The sequence below is a fragment of the Muntiacus reevesi genome, chromosome 22 (genome assembly GCF_963930625.1).
Source record: "Muntiacus reevesi chromosome 22, mMunRee1.1, whole genome shotgun sequence".
Classification (NCBI taxonomy): domain Eukaryota; kingdom Metazoa; phylum Chordata; class Mammalia; order Artiodactyla; family Cervidae; genus Muntiacus; species Muntiacus reevesi.
Genome location: NC_089270.1, coordinates 6,132,834 through 6,157,334, shown reverse-complemented (window position 1 = coordinate 6,157,334; position 24,501 = coordinate 6,132,834). Strand labels below are relative to the sequence as shown.

Sequence of the window (24,501 nt, the reverse complement as noted above, 5' to 3'; positions counted from 1 at the left end):
ACATGTAGGTGGGATGGACAGGTACACACTGCGATATTTAAAACGGATGACCAACAAGGACCTACTGAGTAGCACAGGGAACTCTGCTCAATGTTACGTGGCAGCCTGGATGGGAGTGGGGTTTGGAGGAGAGCCAATACATGCGTATGTATGGTGGAGTCCCTCTGCGGTGCGCCTGAAACTATCACACATTGTTAATGGGCTATATCCCAAGATAAAGTAAAAACTTTAATTTAAAAATAAATAAATAAATGAAAGGAAAATGTTTAAAAAGAGAGAGAGAGAGAGAGAGAGAGAAAAGATTCCAGATTTAGAGTCAGCCAGTCTAGGTACAGATTTCAACACAGATACTCTCTGTGTAACCCGAAGCAGATACCTGAATATTCTTCAGCAACTTTCTCATCTGAAAAATGATAAGACCACCACAAGGTTTATCACAAAATGTGGGGATCAGAATGATCAAATTGAAACCCCTCAAGGGCAGCAAGTCCACCTCTTTTATTTTAGAAGCTTCCAAAGCCTAGGCCACATTCTTATCCTCGGCAATCCCTACAGATTGTTTGCTCTCTGATTTCTCTGGTGCTCGGGAATCAATATGCATGACTAGGCAGGTAGCAAAATATAACTCTTTTCTCCAGCGACTTAAAGTCACAGCATAAGAGATGTGAAATTTAGAGGACACTGCTTTTTGTCTTCTGGGCTCGCAAAACAGATGGTGGAGTTATCAGGTCACGACAGGGTGTTACTAGGAAAAGTGTGATGTGAAAGTCGCTCAGTCGTGTCTGACTGTTTGGGAGCCCATGGGCTATACAGTCCATGGAATTCTCCAGGCCAGAATACTGGAGTGGGTAGCCTTTCCCTTCTCCAGGGGATCTTCCCAAACCAGGGATTGAACCCAGGTCTCCCGCATTGCAGGTAGATTCTTTACCAGCTGAGCCACAAGGGAAGCCCAGGAAAAGTGTGGATGCCCTTAAAAGCTGTTTCCCCAATTATCTCTGGCAACCACATAAAACTTGGTTCTAAAACCACACACGCAAACACACACACTTTAATGATTTTGTGTTGCGGTCTCACCCCAGTTCTTCTAGCTACCTTCCAGGACTGGATCAAAATTTAAGACAAAAGACTGTCTGAAGCAGACCCCAAGATTTTCTATTCCGATAAGGTGAGATCTCCATTTGGGATGAAGAGGCAGACAATCCAATCCTGAAAGCCTCCCCAGGTCTTCGAGTAAGTCACCAGACCTAGGCTGGGGTGCCACCTTGGATGACATGGGCAATGCCATCTCCTAGGTGTAAGCCTGCTGAAGCAACATCTAGACTCAGAGACTCTCCTCCTAACCAAGAGATGAGCCAGCCAACCTCCTAATGTGCAGATGAGCAAACAAGGTCCCGAGAGGTGGAAGAGTTTGCCCGAGACGCTGTAACAAGGTAGCAAAAGAGCTACTATCTTAACAGCAATTTGAGATAATAATAATAGACTTCATCAAAGAGTCACTCTGAGCCTCAGACTCTCGTCTTTTCCACCTACCTCCCAGGTTTAGCAGCAAAGCATGGAGCTGGTACCCGGCTCACACTAGAGGCTCAATAAGTATCTGCTGTAGGGGAGCAAGAGCACGGTTGCCACTGGGAACACACAAGAGAGTGCAAAAGAACGTCCCCAAACGTGACTCCCACCACACACACACACCTCACAGTTTAATGCTCCGTGGTTCTCCTCCCACAGCCCTTTCCACTTTGACTTCAGGATGAGTCATCTTAAGGCAGGAAAGGAACAAAAACGACGACAAAGAATGACGGATGATAAATGAGTTGAAGGTCCGGAAAACCTGAGTCCATTTAGGGACCATGTGTAGACGTCCTGGCTTATGGGTGGCTATACTGTCATGTCCCAAGAATGACTTAGAAATAAGTCAAAGGCTTCAAAGCATTTCATAAAACGTCTACTGGGTTATAACTCTGGGAGTCATTCCAAGCCTACCGAGATCACACATATTATGTATCGGAAGTCAGGGGAAAGATATTTTAGATTCTCAATTTTAACTAATTAACATTTTACCAGCTCATAGTACACTTCCTTTATAGGTCCTGGCCTGCAGCTCAAACATGATTTGCAGAAATCCATTTGCAGGTTTCTGCTTTCTCCAAAGGCCAACAGGTACATGAGGCTGCAAAGAATTTTTAGCAAAAAACTTGGTGAAGCAGTTTCCGAAGTACTGGCAACACCAGAGGCTAACATTTAACCATATAGGCTGGTTTTAAGAAATATATAAAATTACAATAATACGGGAAGCGCTGAAAAGAAAAATAATGTCTGTTTTAATTGATTTCAATCCAACTAGAATTGTAAGGCAAATGTTAAACACTGGGCAAACCAAGAGGCTGACTCACTGGAAAAGACCCTGAGACTGGGAAAGATGGAGGGTGAGAGGAGAAGGGGGCAACGAAAGATGAGACAGTTAGATAGCACCACCGACTCAACGAACATGAGTTTGAGCAAGTTTTGGGAGCTGGTGATGGACAGGGAAGCCTGGCATGCTGTAGTCCATGGAGTCGCAGAGTCAGACACGACTGAGCGAGTGAAAAACAATGACGAGGCAAAAAGTAAAGTACATGTCAACCACACTGCATCATTCGCACACTTTTGCACAGTGCTTATGTTCACATAACTCTGGAGCTGGAGGAGATCTTGGCAGACCAACACTCCAGTGAACGGGCTCAAGAGGGATCTGGGGTGCAGAGGTGCCTGGCATCACCTTGTGGTCTCACCAGCTTTTCTTTTTTTTCAATATGTACTTATTTATGTGGCTGTGCCGGGTCTTAGGTACAGCACACAGCATTCTTAGTTGCAGTCTGTAGGATCTAGATCCTGATCAAGGATCGATGAATCCACTGGAAAGTGCCAACATTTGACGTTATAATGAGTAGACCCAGAGGATCCGCTGGATGCTGGAGGCAGTGGACAGGGAAGGTTTTTACGTGTCTACTGGACACAAGGGAAGAAGTCGTAAGGTGAAGCAGCAAGGAACCACTGGGCCCCCATCCTTCCTCCTAGTTCTGTTCCTGCCAGCTAAGTAATATATTCTGCTAAGATGTAGGACTGGGCGGGGGACGGGGTGTTGGGTGGCAGCTACAGAGGGAAACTTCTCTGGGGAAAATGTCTGGGCTTCATTTTCCTTCCTGTGGCTGAAATGCTCAAACAGCAAGCGACCAAGACATCACAGAAAATTTGTTATTCAATTCTATGACAACCCTGGGCTCCTTGTCTCAGATATAACCTGATTACCTGGACAAACTGAGCTGAAATCGGCGGTTCGTAAAGTGTGGTCTGTGCATAGAATTCAAAGGGATTTGTGAGCTTGGAAGAAAAAAAAAACCATACCAGACCAAACTCCCATCCTATTTCCACTAGTCCCCAGTTACACTTTCAGCCTCTAATTTCTCTCATGAATATAGACGGTGAATCTCCATCAGGGCCTTGACTGTCCCTGAAGAAGGCAGAAATATTTTCATTTCATATTCAGTATTGTCTGGTAATATCAAGTCTACTCATCACTACTTTAAAGGGTGGTATTTATGAGACCCTCTGCTACATACTATTAGTTAATGAGCTTAAGCAACAAACACAGGCTACTCCATTGCAAACCCACTTTTTTAACCCTGATACCCCAGCCCGACACTCCGCTTATGGAGGGTGTCATTTGATTGCTCTTGTTCAGTCGCTCAGTGGTCTCTTCGTGACCCCATGGACTGCAGCACGCCAGTCTTCCCTGCCCCTCACTATCTCTCAGAGTTTGCTCAAGCTCACGTCCATCGAGTCAGCGATGCGATCCAACCATCTCATCCTCTGCCACCCCCTTCTCCTGCCCTCAGTCTTTCCCAGCATCAAGGTCTTTTCCATTTTATAACTAATGCCATTTAACTTTCAATAAAAGATGATAACACGAGGTTTTGGGGCCACGTCTTGGCCATGATCACAAAGAGCTCATTCGTAAGTGTGGCTGCTGGAGGAAAGAGAGGTTACGCTCAGTTGTAAAAACATGTACTAATTAACAGGAATGAGAGGTTACACTCCTTGGACAGTGAGCTCTTTATCTAAAACACTCTGATCTCATTTTTGTGCATTTTTTTCTTTCACTCATCATTTTTTGGCTCCATAGCAGGCCCTCTTACAGTTGTTAAAGATTACCATATTTCCTTGATTCACCGGCTCCTTTTACTTTCTTTTTTACATTTTAATTTTCATGAAATGAGGATGTATGTTTAATCAATAGCGCATTTAACGTGATACTTTCCTCTTTTCCCCCCAAAAAGATATGTATTAATCCAGTGGTCTATACAATATCTGCTGCCTTAAAATAAAGGAGTATTATAGTCTGATAAGGAAGCACAAATAGCACAGTATATATTGACCAGGAAATCAGAAGCTTTTAGTTCTCCTTGCTCATGTGTTGAAGCCTGGAGAGGAAACTAATGGCTGTCCACTGTATTAGTTATCTATTGCTACACGCGATATTATTCCGAAAGTCAGCCATTTAAAGCTACAGAGATTTATTATCTCACACAGTACGTGAGAGTCAAAAACCTGGGATTGGCTTAGCTGAATGGTTGGGCTCAGGATCTCCTGGGTCTTACAGTCAAGCTGGCAGCTGGGACTGCATTCATCCAAGGATTGACCGGGGCTGGTCCATCAGCTTCCTCAGTCAATGACTTGGTTGGCGGGCGGCCTCAGTTCCTCATTGTCTGGGGAGGGAAGGGATCGTCCTCAACCCACCTCCTTCCCTCACAATTATGGTTCATGGATAGAACCAAGATTAACCATTAAATGAAGGTCTATTTCCACTAGTTTAAGCAGATTCATTGTGAAATGCTGGACAACTGGTATACCCTAACAATACCTCAGGAAGGACAAAAGCAAGAAACCTTTTTTTGTTGTTGTTTTCTTTTTTCCTCCTCCATTCACCTTCCTTTATTCAGATACCACTGAGACTCTGCTGTGATTGGTGATGATTTAATCATGGGGGTAAGATTCATTCTAACTGATCTAAAGATCAGTTCAGTTCAGTCACTCTGTCACGTCTGACTCTTTGTGACCCCATGGACTGCAAAATGTCAGGCTTCCCTGTCCATCACCAACTCCCGGAGTTTACTCAAACACGTCCATAGAGTCGGTGATGCCATCCAACCATCTCATCCTCTGTCATCCCCTTCTCCTCCTGCCCTCAGTCTTTCCCAGCATCATGGTCTTTTCCAATGAGTCAGTTCTTCACATAAGGTGGCCAAAGTATTGGAGTTTCAGCTTCAGCATCAGACCTTCCAGTGAATATTGAGGACTTATTTCCTTTAGGATGGACTGGTTGGTTCTTCTTTCAGTCCAAGGGACTCTCAAGAGGCTTCTCCAACACCACAGTTCAAAAGCATCACTTCTTCAGTGCTTAGCTTTCTTTAGATATTCTAAAGATAGGCCTTGCTGTTTTAAACTTCAATCCTTAAAAGGGTTAAATACACAGACTAGGAACCCAGTTGTCTCTGGACAGAGGTAATATAGGGCTTCCCTGGTGGCTCAGATGGTAAAGAATCCGCCTGCAAGGTAGGAGACCTGGGTTCAATCCCTGGGTTGGGAAGATCCCCTGGAGAAGGGAATGGCAACCCATTCGTTTCTAACCTGGAGAATTCCATGAACAGAGCAGACTGGTGGGCTATAGTCCATAGGGTCACAAAGAGCCAGACACAACTGAGTGACTAAGACACACACAGAGTTTATAGATAGATAGATAGATAGATAGACAGACATTAGACGAAGAACCGAGTGACTAACACAGAGTTAATATATACATATGTATGTATGCATATGTATATTAGATGAAGAAGGTTCTGTGGCATTTCGTGCAGATGAATCACATGCAGCACAGGGTCTGGAGGAGAACAACACCTTCAGGGACTCACATCAGAATGAACACTGGGATTCATGGCTGGAATGGAAAGTAGGGTGCTGGCAGAGGAGACTGGAAAGAAAGTGGGGCCAGGCGTGGAAGGAAGGGAGGGAAGGAGGGAGGAAGGGAGGGAGGGTGGGAAGCTGAGTTGTCCCAGTGGAGGTGGGACAGGGGGACGCCGTCTGGGTCCCTGGGTCCTGGGTCCCGGGGCTTACCTTCTGCCAAGGCCTTGATGTCCTTCAGCACAGGGAGCACTTTGGGTTTGAGACGCTCATAGATGCTGCCTCCCAGCAACGAGTTAATATCTAAATCCCAAGAAGCATAAGGGACGTTAGGATGGACTCTCTCTCCTTGCCTCTGACCGCTAGGTCCCAGGGCAGGGTCCCGTGGCCTGGTTTAGTCCCTCCCGCCACAAAACCCCACCTTGCATCCACAGCCCACTTGGGCAGAGACTGTCACGTGGCGATTCCTCCGCACACGTCAACGCGCCCCTCGGAAGACTTAGCGCAGACTTGGTGTTTCTTTGCCCCGGGATCCTGTGTGCCTTCTCAACTTAATCCCTGGCTGCCCGCGTCCCACCCCCATCTCCAGCTGGACCAGGGTCATTGAATCCCGGCTCGAGCGACACTTGGAGCCGGATCCCTTCTTTGTCGTTGGCTGCCTTGTAGGACTCATAGCCACATCCCTGGCCTCTACCAATGAATGGGACTCGATCAGGACATCAAAACTGCCTCCAGGCGTTACTGGATGTCTTGAGGGCAAAAGAGCCCCTGCCTGCTAACAGCTGAGCGCTCGGGGAACAGCACTGCCCACCCCTCTATTCTAGAAGCTACGGCTCCTCGGGGTCCCGCTCTGGCTTTAGCAGCAGACCTGACAGAGACCCACTTCTCCTCTAACAAGGGGAGTGAAGCAGAAGCGCTGTGGCTGCAGGAAGCAACAGCGTTTTCACAATAAACGGGTGGTTTTAGTGTCTGAGTCACCAACGATGCACTGTCAGTAACACCAGGGAATTACGGTTCTGTTTCTCCCATGTGTTGACACAGAAATTACAGAAACGGCATATTTTGTTTCTTAGTCTGTTTTATGGGAGATGACCACAGCATCTTCGAGCCAAGACAAACAACCAAATTTGAGGCAACGTTCAATGTTACTCACTATCCAGATCGTCAAATGCTTTCTCCTTAGTGTGGGTATACTGGTCCAGTACATAGTCAATTTGCTTTAAAAAAAAAAAAAAAAAGGTTACATGAAACTTCCTCTTGAGGTCCCAAGCCACAATAAAAAGAGATTTAACATCTGAAAACTAGGCAGGACTCCCAGGTGGCTCAGTGGTAAAGAATCCACCTGCCAAGGCAAGAGATGAGGGTTTGATCCCTGAGATGGGAAGATCCCCTGGAGAAGGAAATAACAACCCACTCCAGTATCCCTGCCTGGGAAATCCCATGGACAGAGAAGCCTGGCCGGCTACAGTCCATGAGGTCACAAAGAGTCGGACACAACTGACCAATGAGAACGCACACACATACAAATATTAGCAAATCAGTGTTTATAAAACAGGTTTCATTACCAGAGCAATTTCAAGCAAACGATGTGGAGTCAATTATATTGCCAAGAAGAAAGGACAGTGACACCAGAGATATTGTTTTTTAAAGAAATCATGAGATCTTTAAAATGGTTAAGAACTTCTATAATAAGTATTATGTTATACCTTAATAAGGACAAAAAATAAAGTGAAATGAAATAAGAGCATGCATGCTAAGTCACTTCAGTCATGTCTGACTCTGTGCGACCCCATAGACGGCAGCCCACTAGGCTCTTCTGTCCACAGGATTCTCCAGGCAGGAATACTGGAGTGGGTTGCCATTTCCTTCTCCAGAAATAAGAGCACTAATTCTGAAATGAGTCTTTGTACTCTTGGGGAAAAAAAAAGATCACTTACTAGCCCTTTATTCCTTTATCTGCAAAATTAAAAGACAACACCTGGATTTCAGCAGGTTTAAATGTGATTCCAAACATACAGGCAACTCCAAAAGGCCTCAGACACAACGTGTCAGAGGAAATACAGGTTGTGGTCCTTACCCCTGGCACCGCATTCAAGAGAGTTCTCAGGTCGTTGAAGTTACTGTCTGACAATTTCCGAGTCTCTTCCACGTGAGTCCTCATGTACTGATTTGCCGCAAAACCATAGATGATACCGATGCTGCAGGAAAGGGGATGGAGAAGCGGACACATTCACTGTGCCAGCCGTGGCCGGGGGACCAGACACAGAACAGCCCGCAGCCGGGAGGAGGGAGATGGCCTTCCTGAAGAGCCCCTCCCCTCCACAAGCCCCGCCCCGCCCGAGCCCCGCCCCGTCACAAGCCCCGCCCCTCCACAGCCTCAACCTCCCTGCCTCCAACCCATAACCCACCCACCACCACGTGTGGACCCCAGAACAGGACTCGGTCCTCTCAGAGAAGACACATCCAACTCAAGACACATTGTTCTGAATAAGAGTCAGTTCCAGTGAGGTGAATGAACCTACAGCCTGTTACACAGGGTGGAGTAAATCAAAAAGAGAAAAACAAATATCGTATATTAACATATATATGGAATCTATAAGAATGTAACTGATGAACCTATTTGCAGGGCAGAAATAGAGACTCAGACACAGAGAACAGACTTATGGACACAGCGGGGGAAGGGGAGGGGGGGAGGAATTGAGAGAGCAGCATGGAAACATATACATTATGGAAAACACATAGCTAACGGGAAGTCGCTGTATGATGCAGGGAGCTCAGCCTGGTTCTCCGAGACAATCGAGAGGCAGGATGGGGTGGGAGGTAGGAGGAAAGTTCAAGAGTGAGGAGATGTGTGTATCTTATGGCTGATTCATGTTGATTATGGCAGAAACCAACACAATATTGTAAAGCAACTGTCCTCTGATTAAAAGTAAAAAATGTTAAAAGATACATCATTCTGTGAAGGCTGAATCTCATAATGGAACAATGTTGAGAGAACAGAAGTTGCACAGGCTATAAGGCAGGGTGTGGAATACAGTCCCACTTCTGTGCAGATGCGAATGTATGTATGCAGACTGTGCAACACATGTGCACGCACATGCACACGCATTCACACACATACACACACATGTACCACATACACACCACTGCTTCCCTCAAGAAGACTATCAGGAAAATACTAAAATCACAAGATTGGTTTGGGCTTTCTCATGCTTTTGACTAATCTAGTTTGTTAGCTACTGCATTGTCCAGGTTGAAAATAAACATGAATTACTTCAGCATTAAAATGTTATATGAGAAGCTGCACATAACAGGGTACATCTTATGTCATTCCATTTTACGCAGAGTACAAAATCAAGCAAAATGATGAAGCCAAAAGTCAGTGGTTATATTTGGGGGAGGGGTGGGTAATGATGTAATCTTGACTTCATGGGAACTCATACATGTGTGCTTATGATATGAACACTTTTCTCCATGTAAGATGTACTTCAATAAAGAGTTTCAAAAACACTGCATGAGGGACTTCCCTGGTGGTTCAATGGTTAAGAGTCCATCTTGCAGTGTAGGGGACGTGAGTTCGATTCCTGGTCAGGGAACTAAGATCCCACACGCCATACAGCAGCTAAACCCGTCTGCCTCAACTACTGAGCCTGACCATCACAACTGGTGGCAAACAACAAATAAATAATAAGTAAATAAATATTTTTACACACACACTACATGAAAGACATCTGGCATGAAAGTTGTTTTACATGAAAATAAAAACCATATTTTTTGAGCCACCCGAAATGTCTACATTTTATACATATTTATATATGTCTTAAATTTTATATATATGCCTCCCTTTTATGCATTTATCATTCTAAGGTCTCTTGATGTTGACTACTAACAATCTCTTGACAAATTAATTTGACCAACTGGTTTGTTTTTGTGTCAAAGCATTTAAACATTAAAATGTTACATTTAAAACTGCTAATCCCCAAGGCCCTGTTGGATTTAACCACTAGGTGGCAGCAAGAAGTTACCAAACATAATACAGACTGCAGAAGTTAACAAAATTCGTTTGTAATGAACTGTTAGTTTGTAACCATAGAATAGAAGGTGTAACTATGTTTCTAAAAGAAAATTTTGCAAATAATATGCAAACTTTGGGCAAAAATCTGATTCAGAAAATGAATACTTCTGCTTCTTCACCAAAAGCAGCATCTTAAGAATTACATATTAATATTTTAATATTTTAACAAGTAGGGTGGCCAGCTGTCTTTTTTGCACCAAGTCTCAACTGTTCCCAGGACACCTCTCAGTCCTGCATAAATGAGTAATTGTTTGTCCCATTTTGGTCATGAGTCATTCCAAGAAGTAAGCCTGGTCTGGTTACCAAAGGAGGGGGGTGGTAAATTAGGAGGTTGGGATTAACATATACAGACTATCATATATAAAATAAATCACCAACAAGGACCTAAGGACCTGCTATATAACACAGGGAATTATGCTTAGTATTTTGTAATAACCTATCTATGGTTTTTCCAGTGGTCATGTATGGATGTGAGAGTTGGACTGTGAAGAAAGCTGAGTGCTGAAGAATTGATGCTTTTGAACTGTGGTGTTGGAGAAGACTCTTGAGAGTCCCTTGGACTGCTAAGAGATCCAACCCGTCCATCCTAAAGGAGATCAGTCCTGGATGTTCATTGGAAGGAATGATGCTAAAGCTGAAACTCCAATACTTTGGCCACCTCATGGGAAGAGCTGACTCGTTGGAAAAGACCCTGATGCTGGGAGGGATCGGGGGCAGAAGAAGAAGGGGATGACAGAGGATGAGATGGTTGGATGGCATCAGTGACTCTATGGACATGTGTTTGAGTAAACTCCGGGAGTTGGTGATGGACAGGGAGGCCTGGTGTGCTGCGATTCATGGGGTCACAAAGAGTTAGACACGACTGAGTTACTGAACTGAACTGATATGGTAAAAGAATCTAAATATATATATGTGTGTGTGTGTGTGTGTATAAATATATATTGGAGAAGGGTATGGCTACCCACTCCAGTATTCCTGCCTGGAGAGTTCTATGGACAGAGGAGTCTGGCGGGCTACAGTCTATGGGGTTGCAAAGAGTCAGACATGACTATGAAACTTTCATATATATATACACACACACATATTCACACACACACACATATCATATGTGTATATATACACTTATATCTATATATAAGCATACGGAGAAGGCAATGGCAACCCACTACTCTTGCCTGGAAAATCCCATGGATGGAGGAGCCTGGTGGGCTGCAGTCCATGGGGTTGCTAGGAGCCGAACATGACTAAGCGACTTCACTTTCACTTTTCACTTTCCTGCATTGGAGAAGGAAATGGCAACCCACTCCAGTGTCCTTGCCTGGAGAATCCCAGGGACGGGGGAGCCTGGTGGGCGGCTGTCTCTGGGGTTGCACAGAGTCGGACACAACTGAAGCGACTTAGCAGCAGCAGCAGCAGCAGCATATATAAGTATATGTTTGTATATTTATACATACATATATGTGTGTGTATGTATAATTGAGTCACTCTGCTTTATGTATACCTGAAGTGAACATGATACTGTAAATGAACTATACTTTAATTAAAAAATTAAAATTTTCAAAACAACAAATACTTTCCCATAGCAGTATTACATAGATGCATTGGTCTTTCCACACTAACCCCCAACAGTCTATAAGAGAATGCTGAAACTATCTGTCGTGGTTAACAAGTGCAGCAGACTGCGTTGGAGCAGGAACACGAGACTCGGGGTCTGGTCCCACAACTGCCAACAACACACACTGTGTGAGCTTGAGAAAGTCCTTTCCTTGTGTGAGCGTCCGTTGGTATCCCAAAACTATAAAAGCCATTAGGCCAGTGCTTCTGAGACAAAGGAGGGTGGTACTGGGTGTCCATGAGGGCTCCAGGATTTTACATTTGCATTCATGCTGACGATAATCTTTAAAAATGAAATTAACAATAGTCTCTGGCACTTGGAGGACCACCTTAGAATCCACTTTTGCCTGTCTTAAGTTTGCATTAGTATTTATGAGGCTGAAATTATACCAGAACAATAATGCTCAGTCGCTCAGGCGTGTCTGACTCTTTGCAACCCCATGGACTGGGGCCCCCCAGGCTCCTCTGTCCATGGAATTTTCCAGGTGAGAATACTGGAGTGGGTTGCAAGAGCAATAATGGCTATTATTAATAAATGATATATTCATACAAAATAAGGCCAAACAGCCCAAAACAGCAACTTTGAAGTAATGTCAACAGAAGAAAAAAAAAGTTGAATTACAGTAATATTCCTGCAGCTTTTCTTACCACACCAAATTTCGACCACTCTATATGGTAAGTCAGGATCACCACCTGATACCTTTGCCCACCAGAGGACTTCACAAAGGGAGGCCCTTGCTCTTCCCCATCACGTCCAAGTTATTTGTCATTCATCATTCTCCAGACCCATTTTTCATATAAGTCAAAGTGCACTCGAGAAACAAGCAGCAAGTTCAAGTCCCGGCTGGATGATCTGCAACACCCAACCTCCCATTCAGTCAGTTTAATCGCTCAGTCGTGTCCAACTCTTTGCAACCCCATGGACTGCAGCACGCCAGGCTTCCCTGTCCATCACCAACTCCTGGAGCTTGCTCAAGCTCATGTCCGAGTCAGTGATGCCATCCAACCATCTCATCCTCTGTCATCCCCTTCTCCTCCTGCCCTCTATTTTTCCCAGCATCAGGGTCTTTTCCAGTGAGTCAGTTCTTCCCATCAGGTGGCCAAAATATTGGAATTTCAGCTTCAGCATCAGTCCTTCCAATGAATATTCAGGACTGATTTCCTTTAGGATGGACTGCTTTGAACCTTCCATTGGATGGTTACAAACTATCAGTTTTGTTGTTAACTTTTCCCTGAATCCCCTGGATAGGAGAATGCCTTGCCTTGAACTCCCAGAAGGCTCACCCTGAAGTTCTGAAGGGTTTGTCTCACTTCATACTCTCTTTTGCCTTATTTCCACCTGTGCTGAACTGCCCTAAAAAGAGGTGCGAACTGCTTCTTGGTCAACCTTGGGTAATGCAGGGTCTTGTGTCCAAGGTGGGTGCTTGGTGCAGACGGATTTAAGGACTGAGCTTTGTTTCATCTGGTCCATTTAGAAGATTAGCCATAGGTTCAGAGTGTCCCAGGCAGAAACCATCCCTTTAGTGAATAAATGCCTTCACTCCAAACATAAATCAGGAAACATGGCATTGCAAAAAAAAAAAAACAGCTGACTTTCAATGCAACATATTTAAAGACACATTTCTGTTACTCAGTTCTGAATCTAATTAAAATGAAAGCCATGGATCATTTTTCAAAAACTGTACTAAACAGAACTCTGGGATAGAATTCAGCCAACTTTCAAAGTTGATTTTCATAATCACAACTCACTGCAAATTTTATACTTAAATTAAAGATGGCAAATTCAAATGCCTATGCAGGCAGGCAGAAAGCATGAAGGGCAAACTGTGTGGGCTGGACTAGGGGAGCTGGGAGATCAGAGGTGGTGATGGCAGAGATTATCTGTGCCTCTGGTAAGTGCTGCCTTGATGCAAGAAGACCAGAGTTGCCAGATCTTCTAATTATTCACAAAAATCTGGGAATCTAAATAAAATTTCCTATTTAAAAAGAATTTCCCATTTTTAAATACTACCAGCAAATCAAAGAAAAAAAATTCTGAATACTACACAAAGCAATTGTATAACTCTTATTCAAATAGAAATAGAGAATTAAGAGGGCTTCCCTGGTAGCTCAGCTGGTAGAGAATCCGCCTGCAAAGTGGGAGACCCACTGGAGAAGGGATAGGCTACCCACTCCTGTATCCTTGGGCTTCCCTGGTGGCTCAGATGGTAAAGAATCTGCCTGCAATGCAGGAGACCCAGGTTTGATCCCTGGGCAAACCACTCCAGTATTCTTGCCTGGAGAGCCCCCTTGGGCAGAGGGACCTGGCAGGCTACAGTCCATGGGGTCACAGAGAGTTGGACACGACTGAGTGGCTAAGCACAGCACAGCAGAGTGAATAAGGGGGCTTCCCTGGTGGCTCGGCGGTAAGGAAACCGCCTGCCAAAGCGAGAGAGGAGAGTTAGATCCCTGGGTCAGGAAGATCCCCTGGAGAAGGAAATGGCAACTGCCCTCAGTCTCCCTGCCTGGGAAATCCCATGGACAGAGGAGCCTGGAGGGCTGCAGTATATGGGGTCTCAAAAGAGTTGGACACAACTTAGGAATAAACAACAAGAGAATTTAAAAGTTACATTTGGGGGAGGGAGGCAGGCGGGCGGCTGTGGGTTCAGACATTCCTTATTATTCAATGTTCTTTTAGGTAAAAAAAAAAAAAATCACACGAATTAATATTTTGGTTTTGTTTTTTTTAAAGACCAGCAGTCAACTATTGGGCTTCCTCAGTGGCTCAGGTGGTAAAGAATCTGCCTGCAATGCAGGAGACCCGGGTTTGATCCCTGGGTCAGGAAGAACCCCTGGAAAATAGAATGGCAACCCACTCCAGTATTCTTGCCTGGGGAATTAAATTCCATGTACAGATGAGCCTGGTGGCTACAATCCATGGGGTGGCAGAGTCAGACATGACTGAGGGACTAACACTTTCACTTTCAGTCAACTCTTGGGATTTAATGATAATGAGGGAGATTCATCCCACATAAAAAGGGAATAAGATTTCAATCAAATGATAGCCAAATGACTATCAGTTCTCTGGCACTGACACAAAAAAAGCCTTTAAGCTATCAAAACACATACTTTTATGTTGTACAACAAAACCTCTTGAAGTTTTTAGCAGAAGATGGGCATTTATTTTATGATATATAACATGACACTTTCTATATTTGACATGGACAGACTACTTTTCCCTCATATACACTTAAAAGTAAATGTTTAAAAGTTTTTAGAGTTTCTAAACCTTTAAGATGGATAGCAATTTTTTTCTACCAATTCCTACTGACAATGAAGTTCGCCAATAAGAGCCAAATAAATGCTTTAAGTCTGTGACTGACCTCTTACTTTTTAAAGATACCTTTTCAATTTCAGCTTCAATTTTAAATAACTAGCTCTCTCATTAAAAAGTCTCATGATTTTCCAGGTATGCTAGCTTGATTTCTTTTCTAGAAGTTTGTAGCCTCCAAACCCAGAATTGACATCACATCCTAAGACCAACAACAAAAATGAACTTTGAAAAGAGCCACCTTGAAAATGACTGGGATTCAGCTTTCACCTCGGTAACTGGCAAAAGCTGACTGGTGTGCTTGGCAACAACTGCATGCTGGAGAAAGAAAGGCGCAGCTGTCCCTTTTGTTGTTGCTTACGACCTTTTTGAAAGTCTGAAAAATTCAGTGATGATAAATGCAAAGGAAAGAAAGGAGAGAAAACCTGTTTTTTTTTCTGGCGCAAGACACATCTGCTTAGAGTCTACCGTAAGACGGGGTGATGTAATCTACTGCTGATCGTCAAACAGACTTACGTAAACATACATCAGGGTCTGTGGGATTCGAACATTCCACAGCTGCCTTGGGAAAAGCTCAAAAGGAGAAAGAACACGACCACATACATTCCACATATACCAGGGGATCTTTCTCCTTGACACCTATGCTTTTCTCAATTAGAAAGAAAAGATTTTAAAAAGTTTTGCAAAATAGCATGTATTAAAAAAAAACCGAGACACTTAAAAACCAGCTTCTTTTTGAATGTAACACTTAGTATAGAACCACAAAATGGGACTGAACCTGATAAAGGGCAAATGGACCACTCTGGGCTCCTGAAAGGACTTATTAAAAAAATCACATACAAAGATTAAAAATCAGTAGTATTCAATCTCTGCTGAGGTCTTTGGAAGCATACGCTAACACCTCTTTTTCTCTCTCCTTCTGCCTTCTGATTTTGTGGACACTCACTCCCCTCTTATTTTATCTAATATTCTGATTTTATGGACATAGTTCCTCCTCCTTTTTTCTAGTCATAGTATAGATATTTCTGTTTTTCTCTGGTTTTTAATCTTCTTGGCTCATTTTGTTTACTTGCAAACTTTTAAAACAACTCATGATGTTGAAGAAACTTACAAACAAGTAGATATTCTAAAAGGATGACTTAAAGTCACTATTTAAATTTTTTAAATTCAAAGTAAAGAAGTTTAAATTTCTAGTCTGAATTTAAGGTAAACAAAACAATTTTAATACTCCTTTTATTTAGACCTATCTATAATTTGTATATAAATTCAATGTATTATGTGAAATAAATTAGTTTAAAATGTGTCACAGCCTCAAAGAGTAGATTCACTCTGGTTTAATTATATTGAATTTAAAATTATGATATTAAATTATACGTTTTACTTGAGTGGGCAAAATATCTTCACTGAATATACAGAAGATTACAGAATCACAGATGTATTTTTTAAAATGATTTCCTAAACTAAAATATACTCAAGAGAGAAAAAAAAACTCATCTAAATGTGTTTGATGAGTCTGAGGCCTCAAGAATAAAAAAAATTTATGTAGCACTCATTTTATATAAAATGAAAGCCAAGCTTATTGCTGACACTGAAGCTGTAACATTTATATATCTTTACATAACATGTATCTACATGAAGTGAAAACTATTAAGTAATCATGCTAACAAGAAGCCCCTCGGACAAGTATTTTCAGAAGACACTTTGTCACCTGAACCTCATCTTTGATGCCCAGGGGTGTGCAGAGAGGAAGGGGGACCACAGTTCGGGACTCTGGATGAATGAAGGATGTAAGTTTCAGGCTTCAGGGAAATGCACAGAGTCTGACTTGCCTTGGGCGGTAACTGACATTCCTCTGGTAGCTACTCCCCCGGCTGTAGGGTCTGTACGTTCCTGAAAACACTTCAAACACCAAGCAGAGAGCCTGGGGACATCTGGAATCACCATCGCCCCAGCCTTAAGCTGCCTTTCAGAGTTCAGTGGGCGAAAGCAGCCAGATTCAAATTACAAACCAAGAGACAGAGGCACACAGGGAAACAGGAAAGAGAGAGCGGACCCACAGCCCTGCCTTGCGGACAAAACGTGCACCCAAACTCCCTGGTAGCCAAACCAAGCTGCTCGAAATCAGCTGGGGAACTCTTAGTTCCCCAAAGAGTACCTCTCTCCGTGCCTCTACTGATGGCCACACTTAAAGAACTTCTCTTCTTTGGTTTGCAGCCAGAACTTCTGAGCTTTAAATTGTTCTATTTAATGTCTGTTTTCTGCTTAAATTCCTCAATATCAGTTCTTTAGCGAAACTTGAAACATCTTTCTCACGGCTATCAAGCAACTGTGATGCTTGCAGACACATCAAGGAGGATGTGACTCTCCACTCTTCACTATCTCTGGGACTCCTTGAAGCTCAGCATCGCTCATGTTGCAGGCACTTTATTTCTGGATATGACACGCTCACTGAAGGGATGGAGGAATGTGGAGAGACGCCCAAATATCACCAGATCATGAAGCACACTCCTTTTGAAGGAATCTGATTTGGACTCAAGAAATCCCATGGACAGAGAAGCCTGGAGGTCTACAATCCATGGGGTCACAAAAGAGTCGGACACAAATTTGTGACTACACAACAACAAATGTCCTCATCTTAAGCAGTGTCCTGATCCGTCAGTCCACTGAAGACTTCTGGCAGCAGCAGGGGCTGCCGGAGAAACATCCTAAGTCATGAAGTGTGCTCCAGGCTTCAAGAGAGCGTTCCATGTCATTTCCAAAAGAAAAGAACACCGACAGAACCAGAAATAGGCAAATTCTATAACTGGGTAATGCATCACTAGGGTATAGGGCCTGCCTCCAGATTGCCATGCGAAACACTGAAGGAAATGTTTAGAGAACATGGTACACTATAGGAGCTAGATCATTATTATTTATTTTTATTGAATTTTATTTTATTTTTGGCCACACTGCATGCACAGCATGTGGGATCTTAAGTTCCCTGGCCAGGGATCGAACCCACAACCCCTTCATTGGAAGCACAGAGTCTTAACCACTGGACCACCCGAGAAGTCCCTGAAGGAGCTAGATTTCTAGATTTAGGTATGTGTTACTTATTTTTAACTCAGTAATAGTCTTGTTGCTATGCTTCATTAAACTGGGGTACAGCTGTTTCGCAATGTCGTGTAAGTTTCTGCCATACAGTGAAGTGACTCAGCCACACATACACACGTCTCCTGTCCCTCCTGGGCCTCCCTCCCACACTGCATGCCCATCCCAACGCTCTCGGCTGTCACAGAGCCCCGAGCTGGGGTCTCTGGGCTGTGCAGCTCATTTCCACTCTCTGCTTTACACGCGGCGGTGCACGCACGCCAATCTCAATTCCCCGGTTCATCCCAAGCCCTACCCCATGCCCACACACTCATTCCCTACTCTGAGTCACAGTTGTGAAGATCATTCTCTCAAGAACCTGTGGCTGCAAGCGTAATTATCATTTTCAAAGGGGAGAGAGGTATAGTGAACAGATTCTTTCTCACAGTAAGAATCTACATTGAACTAACTTTAAAAAAAAAGGAAGACAGGGTTCCAGGATAATTGTAAAAATCAAGAAAACTGGCTATAAGATTAAGAAGCTAATTCTGTCCAACAATATGCTAAATCTCCCAATTCAAGGATGTTACCCATCTGTAGAGTGCAGGGAATTATACTCAATATTTTGTAATAATGTTTAAAAGTAAAGAATCTGAAAAGGAATATATGTGTGTATATATATAAGATTATATATATATATAAGATATCTTATATCTTATATATATATCTTATATATGTCTTATAAGATATATATATATATATATACACACACACACACACACACACACAGGTACATATAACTGAATCATTGTGCTATACATCTGAAAGTAACATACTGTAAATCAACTGATCTTCAATTAAAAAAAAAACTTTTTAAAAAAAGATCCCTTGGGACATAAAGATCAGCTAGTAAATACTTGCTCTGCCGTCATGCATGGTCCCTGTCTCGAGAGAGCTATTTAAGAGGAAGGAGGTGCTGTCCTGAAAGGCGAATGCTTTCTGCAGGCCCAGAATATATTCAGATGTCTTCAAAATGAAAAAAATACCACGAGGTTGGCTTATCACCCAAACTAGAGCAGTCCAATGACACTGCCAACTTCTGTTTATAGTGAGGCTCGGGACAAGCATCTTTGTTCTCTTTTCTGGTTTTCTTTCTTTCTCCTGCTTCTGTATTCTCTTGTGTTTCAAGCTCATGTGCTTAACAGGTAAACACAAGTACTGCTCATCAGCCTCAGACCCACTCAGCTGTTGTCCAAGGTTCTACTTGCCTCATGAACACACAGATCACCAGGAGGGAGATTGTAAAATACTTCTTGAGGAAGGGACCACTTCTCTTCTGACGCTGGTGCATTTCTCCACCACACTTGTTACAGCAACGACACAGACAAAAGAAAAATCCCACCAGAGGCATCAGAATAATAAACAGCAATCCCAGGGCAGCACAGATAATAACCCCGATCTCATAGTAGATAATCTGCAAGTCAAACAAAAGAAACAGCAGAGACTGTGACACCAGTTACACGGGGAACATTCCACAGTGTACACATTTCATGCTTTTTAACCTATCTGCCATCATGGCTTGAAGCCTCAGGGCTGTGTGTGTGTGAGTGTGTCCACTCTGCAGATCCTTCCTGAAACAAAGGATGCAGCGATTTCAGTTGTCCGAATGTGGGACCAAGCAGTCGCTGCCTTCTATCAGTCAGTCGGTCCAGGCGCTCAGTCGTGTCCGACTCTTTGCGACCCCACGGACTGCAGCACGCCAGGCTTCCCTGTCCATCACCGACTCCTGGAGCCTATGTAAACTCATGTCCATTGAGTGGGTGATGCCATCCAACCATCTCATCCTCTGTCAGTTCCCTTCTCCTCCTGCCTTCAATCTTTCCCAGCATCAGGGTCTTTTCAAATGAGTCAGTTCTTCTCACTGACTCCAGTGAGTCAGTTCTGGAAAAGACCTTCTTTCAACTTCCAGGAAAATATCCAAATGCAAAGTCAAGCTGGAAATTGTTTAATTTCAACCCCAAAGAGTCGGATATGACTGAGAGATTAATTGTTCCACTTTCACTTTCAAAGGTACTTTGTTTTCAAATGGCATGATAAATTTTGCCAGAACTCCTTGCATAATGAATAAGCCCCAGTGGCTCAGCAGTAAAGAATCTGCCTGCAATGCAGCAGATGCAGGAGACATAGATTCAGTCTCTGGGTGGGAAGGCCAATCTCCTGGAGGAGGAATTGGCAACTCACTCCAGGACTCTTGTTGTGAAAAGTCCCATGGACAGACGGGCCTGGCAAGGCTACCGTCCATGGGATCACAGAGCCAGACACGACTGAGCGACTAAACACACACACATACCAAGTGTGTTTTTCACCAGAAAGACAGAACCAGCAGTAGTTATTCAGGATTCACAGTAGTTTGGATAGGATTAATTAATGACAGATTCATCATTGTAGAAGAATCTGGAATATACCTAAATTTAAGGGAAAAAGTCTCTGTCTTTCCAAATCAAACATGATAGTTTCCTCACCCAGGTACTGAGAATAAAAATACATACCTTGTAAGGTCATCATGAACATTGTAGATCATATGCAATTAGCGATAAGGTGCCAAGGAAAGTACCTGGCACAAACAGACACTCCATACGTGCCCCTTTCAGGCCGGTGGTACGGGGCTCAGCAGCCTTCATCTCATAAGTCTCTAGGTTCCTAACGAGCCCAATTTCTAGACACAATCACGTGACCAAAACCTGTTTTCATAAACACAGCTGGCTTTATTCCAGCCTAGTAAAAATTAATGCAACAGGGGGATAAAACTTGTTCTTGTTCCAGTCCCTGCAGACAAGTACTCGTACCGACATAAAGGAAGACATTGTGAAAGGATGCAGAAAAGCTACAGGTTGGCGGTTTGAACTACTGGAGCATCGAGAGAGCAAGACATTCTGAAGCCAAGCGGAGCAAAGGAAAATGAAACCCAAGTCTTGTTCCTACGAGTAAATGTGATGTCCTTGTGAGACAGCACTGAACTTGGGAGTCTGAGAACCTGCTCTGAATCCCAGCAGAGGAAGCTTTTAATTCTCTAAAGCAGGAAATGTTACATTAGGGTTAACGTCGTTAGCAGATTGAGAGGGACAGATAATTAAATGAGCTAATGTGTAAACAACTAGCAAAGTGCCCAGCACACAGCAAATGTTCAATCAGTATTAGCTAACTCTGTGGACAAATGCTTATTATGAGCATTGAACTAGGTGTACACGGCACTTGAATATTATCTAATTCCATATAATTAGATATCCTTTATCCTATAAGGTTAAAAGGGTACAAAGGAAAAACAGTGCATTTTTGATGCATTCATCAAACATACTCCTTAAAATAAGCCAGACACCAGGGCCATGCAGAGTCATTACTTGCTGGTCTGTAACCCTCCCTTGAGGACTCACATCACTGGCCACTTGAAAAACCAGTTCTAGACACACCAAACTCTTACTTATTCTGCTACCATTTCTCAGCAAGTATTCTACATTGTAACTATTTTAAAAAATTGTTACTACTTCTAAAGGAATTTAAAATCCTTTCTGAATCCTAGGAAACAGAGAACCCCAAATCCAGGAGAGAAGGTGTATTGAAATGTTTTAGATGCACTATTTTTAGTTCTAGGTAAGAACTTTATATTTTGTATATAAGCTTTCCAATGAAGTGAAGTGAAGTGAAAGTCGCTCAGTGGTATCCGACTCTGTGACCCCATGGACCGTAGCCCACCAGGCTCCTCTGTCTTTGGGATTCTCCAGGGAAGAATACTGGAGTGGGTATTCTTCTCCAGGGGATCTTCTCCAGGGGATCTTCCCAACCCAGAAATCGAACCCAGCATTGTAGGCAAATTCTTTACCATCTGAGTCACTAGGGAGGACTAAATACTGGGTTGAACAATATCTGGAACAAGATATGTCATTTCCAGAGATCACGTCTAGACTGAAGTCTGGCCAAGATCTGGCAAGGACCTAAACATTGTCCTGATATACCAAGATCTCCAGACGGCTTTGTGGGTTGCGTTGAAGAGAAGATTGAAATTTTAATCTTGCCAAGATGGTTTCTTATTCTTTCCTGGACTACTAGATCTGAAAGAGAGGATGAAGACGATGGCAGAAACAAAAATGAAGCAACTTAAAAACCATCAGCGGAGAGGACAGGGAACTGGGAATTCTGGCAAAAGCGTCACAGCAGGCTTTACACAGAGCAACGTCAAACAGCAGGCAAGGGCGTTACCTTCAGAGTCAAGACTACGTTTTCTGGCTGAGGAAGGCAGAGCCGTCACGGAGTTTGTGCAAGCACGGGCAGCATGCATCAAGAAAACAGAAAACGTTACTGGAGCGATTAACCGCCCCTGAGAACATCAACGTCCCGCACAGAGAGAATCGAGAGAGAGAAGGAGCATTTATGAGAGAAATAGCGTTTCGGGGAAGAGTCGAGTTCTCGGGCCCCCACTTGAATTTACAGCTGGGTTTCTTGAAAGGCTCTTCATCAGTGTGTTAATCAGTCACAGACCGGGAATTAGAGGGAAAGTTACAAATGCTTAACACACTAACCACGTGGTCCCCATAGAACAGAGTCCGGGGCTGCCTAAACCCCAGAACCCAAGGCTCCACCTTCCAGGTGTCCTTTCTGAAATGACAATCCGATGATGTCATTCTCTTGCTTAGCAGCATGCCGTGGGGTCCCACCACGTTTAATTCAAAAATCTCCATGTGGGCCTATCTTTCTTACTCCTGGCTTCCTGGCCCCCTTCTTCTTGGCTACTCGAGTCCCTAGAAAGCCCCCGTGCTCTCTCTCCCTTCCTCACGTGGAGCTCCCCCCTGCTTGAACATTATTCCCATCACTCTTCTCCTGAGAAACTCAAGTCTGAGTGTGGATGTTGCTTCCTCCAGGAAGTCTGTCCTGATGACCACGTCTGGGTTGGCTGTACATTCTTCCTTTGTGCTGCCATGGAGTACCACACCTGCCCTTTCAAGGTACTACAGCCCTTCCGTCATGTGGAGTGATGGCTCCAATGTGACCTGCAGCCCCAGGAGGCTGAGGACCATGACCATCACACTCACCATCTCTCCCAGGTGCTCGGTCCGGGACCTGTCTTATGAGAGGTGCCGGATCACAATCAGACAAGCTAATGGAGAGAACAGAGAAGGAGCAACATCACCTAAGACCAACAATCCCTAAACAGTGGTCCAGAGATGGGGGATTGTCAGCGACAGGCAAGGACTGATCCACGGCAAAGTAATGAGCTTCCCACAATGAGAAATCTGCTCAAGTTATGAGACTGTCCCTCGTTTTTTTTAAAAAAGAGGGAGGCAGTTTGTGTATGAAGTGGGGACAGAGTCATTGTTACACTTCTGCAAACATGGAGGCTGGGTTGCAAACGTCACAAACCCACCTGGATTGATGACCTGACATTTACAGAGTGACGAATCAGTATGCCAGGACAGTTAGCTCCAGCGAGGTCGGGACTGAGGCCTTAGCAATCAGTCCCAAGCCCTGCACCTGACCCCAGAGGAAGTTTCAAGACCAGTTCAGTGCAGTCGCTCAGTCGTGTCCAATTCTTTGCGACCCCTTGGGCTGCAGCAGGCCCGGCTTCCCTGTCCATCACCAACTCCCAGAGCTTGCTGAAACTCATCATCAAGTTGGTGATGCCATCCAACCATCTCATCCAAGGCAGTGAGGCGCAGTAACTGAGGGATGAAAAGAATGAGGAGGATCCAGCCCAGCTAAGTCTAGAGGAGCGTCAATCAAGAGGCTGGAGTGGAGCTGAACCATGGCCACACGAAAACCACTTCAGGAAGTCATCGCAAGGAAACTCGAAGTCCTGCCAACACTGATGCTCAGAATATAAAAGATGGCAGGTGAGAGGGGGGCAGGAGGCTGGGGAGAACATCCCCTGGAAAGTTTTAGAGGTGTGGGTGACACTTATGGGTCATCGGTGTGAGGTGATCCTAAGTCACCACCTAAATTATCTGATACCGTGCATTCCTTGAAGATAGGAACCTTGTCCTTTAACTGAGCAGGCACCACTCTGACGAGCTAGGCTGAGAGGTTCTCCCTGCAGAAACCCCAAGTGAGCAGTGAGACAAGTGATGCTGCTCTGTTTCCCTTATTTACAGTCAGCCAGCAGGTGGAGAGTCTGTGGAGGGGCTGGCCCACACCCCCTGGTCCCCAGGGGAAATGTATTCTTCCATATCAGGGTTGCTTGGCATAGCTCATTTTGCATCACAAACCTAGGGCTTGGCTCACGCCCTGCGTGCGGAAAGCTCAGGACGGAATGGATGAATGTATTTAATTGCAACCTAAACACCTCTGCTGCGGGTAGTCTACTCCTGTGAACACTAAGAGTTACTACTTGCAAAGCACGTTCTTGGGTGCCTGCCATGGAGCCCGTACTACGCAAACGCTAGCAAACATTTGGGAGCGAGCTTCAAAAGGGAGGGGATTTATGTATACCTATGGCTGATTCATGCTGAGG

General features: G+C 44.1%; 1 protein-coding gene across 1 annotated transcript in view; it reads right to left on the bottom strand.

The window, feature by feature from the left end:
* Positions 1–24,501, bottom strand: part of PROM1 (prominin 1) — a 103,689-nt gene that overhangs the window by 37,812 nt on the left and 41,376 nt on the right. The window contains exons 3-7 of the mRNA XM_065914469.1: positions 22,257–22,283; positions 19,271–19,476; positions 8,012–8,132; positions 7,088–7,151; positions 6,148–6,237 (exon numbers count right to left, since the gene is read on the bottom strand). Coding sequence (XP_065770541.1) covers positions 6,148–6,237; positions 7,088–7,151; positions 8,012–8,132; positions 19,271–19,476; positions 22,257–22,283 — 508 coding nt within the window. The remainder of the gene's footprint in view (positions 1–6,147; positions 6,238–7,087; positions 7,152–8,011; positions 8,133–19,270; positions 19,477–22,256; positions 22,284–24,501) is intronic.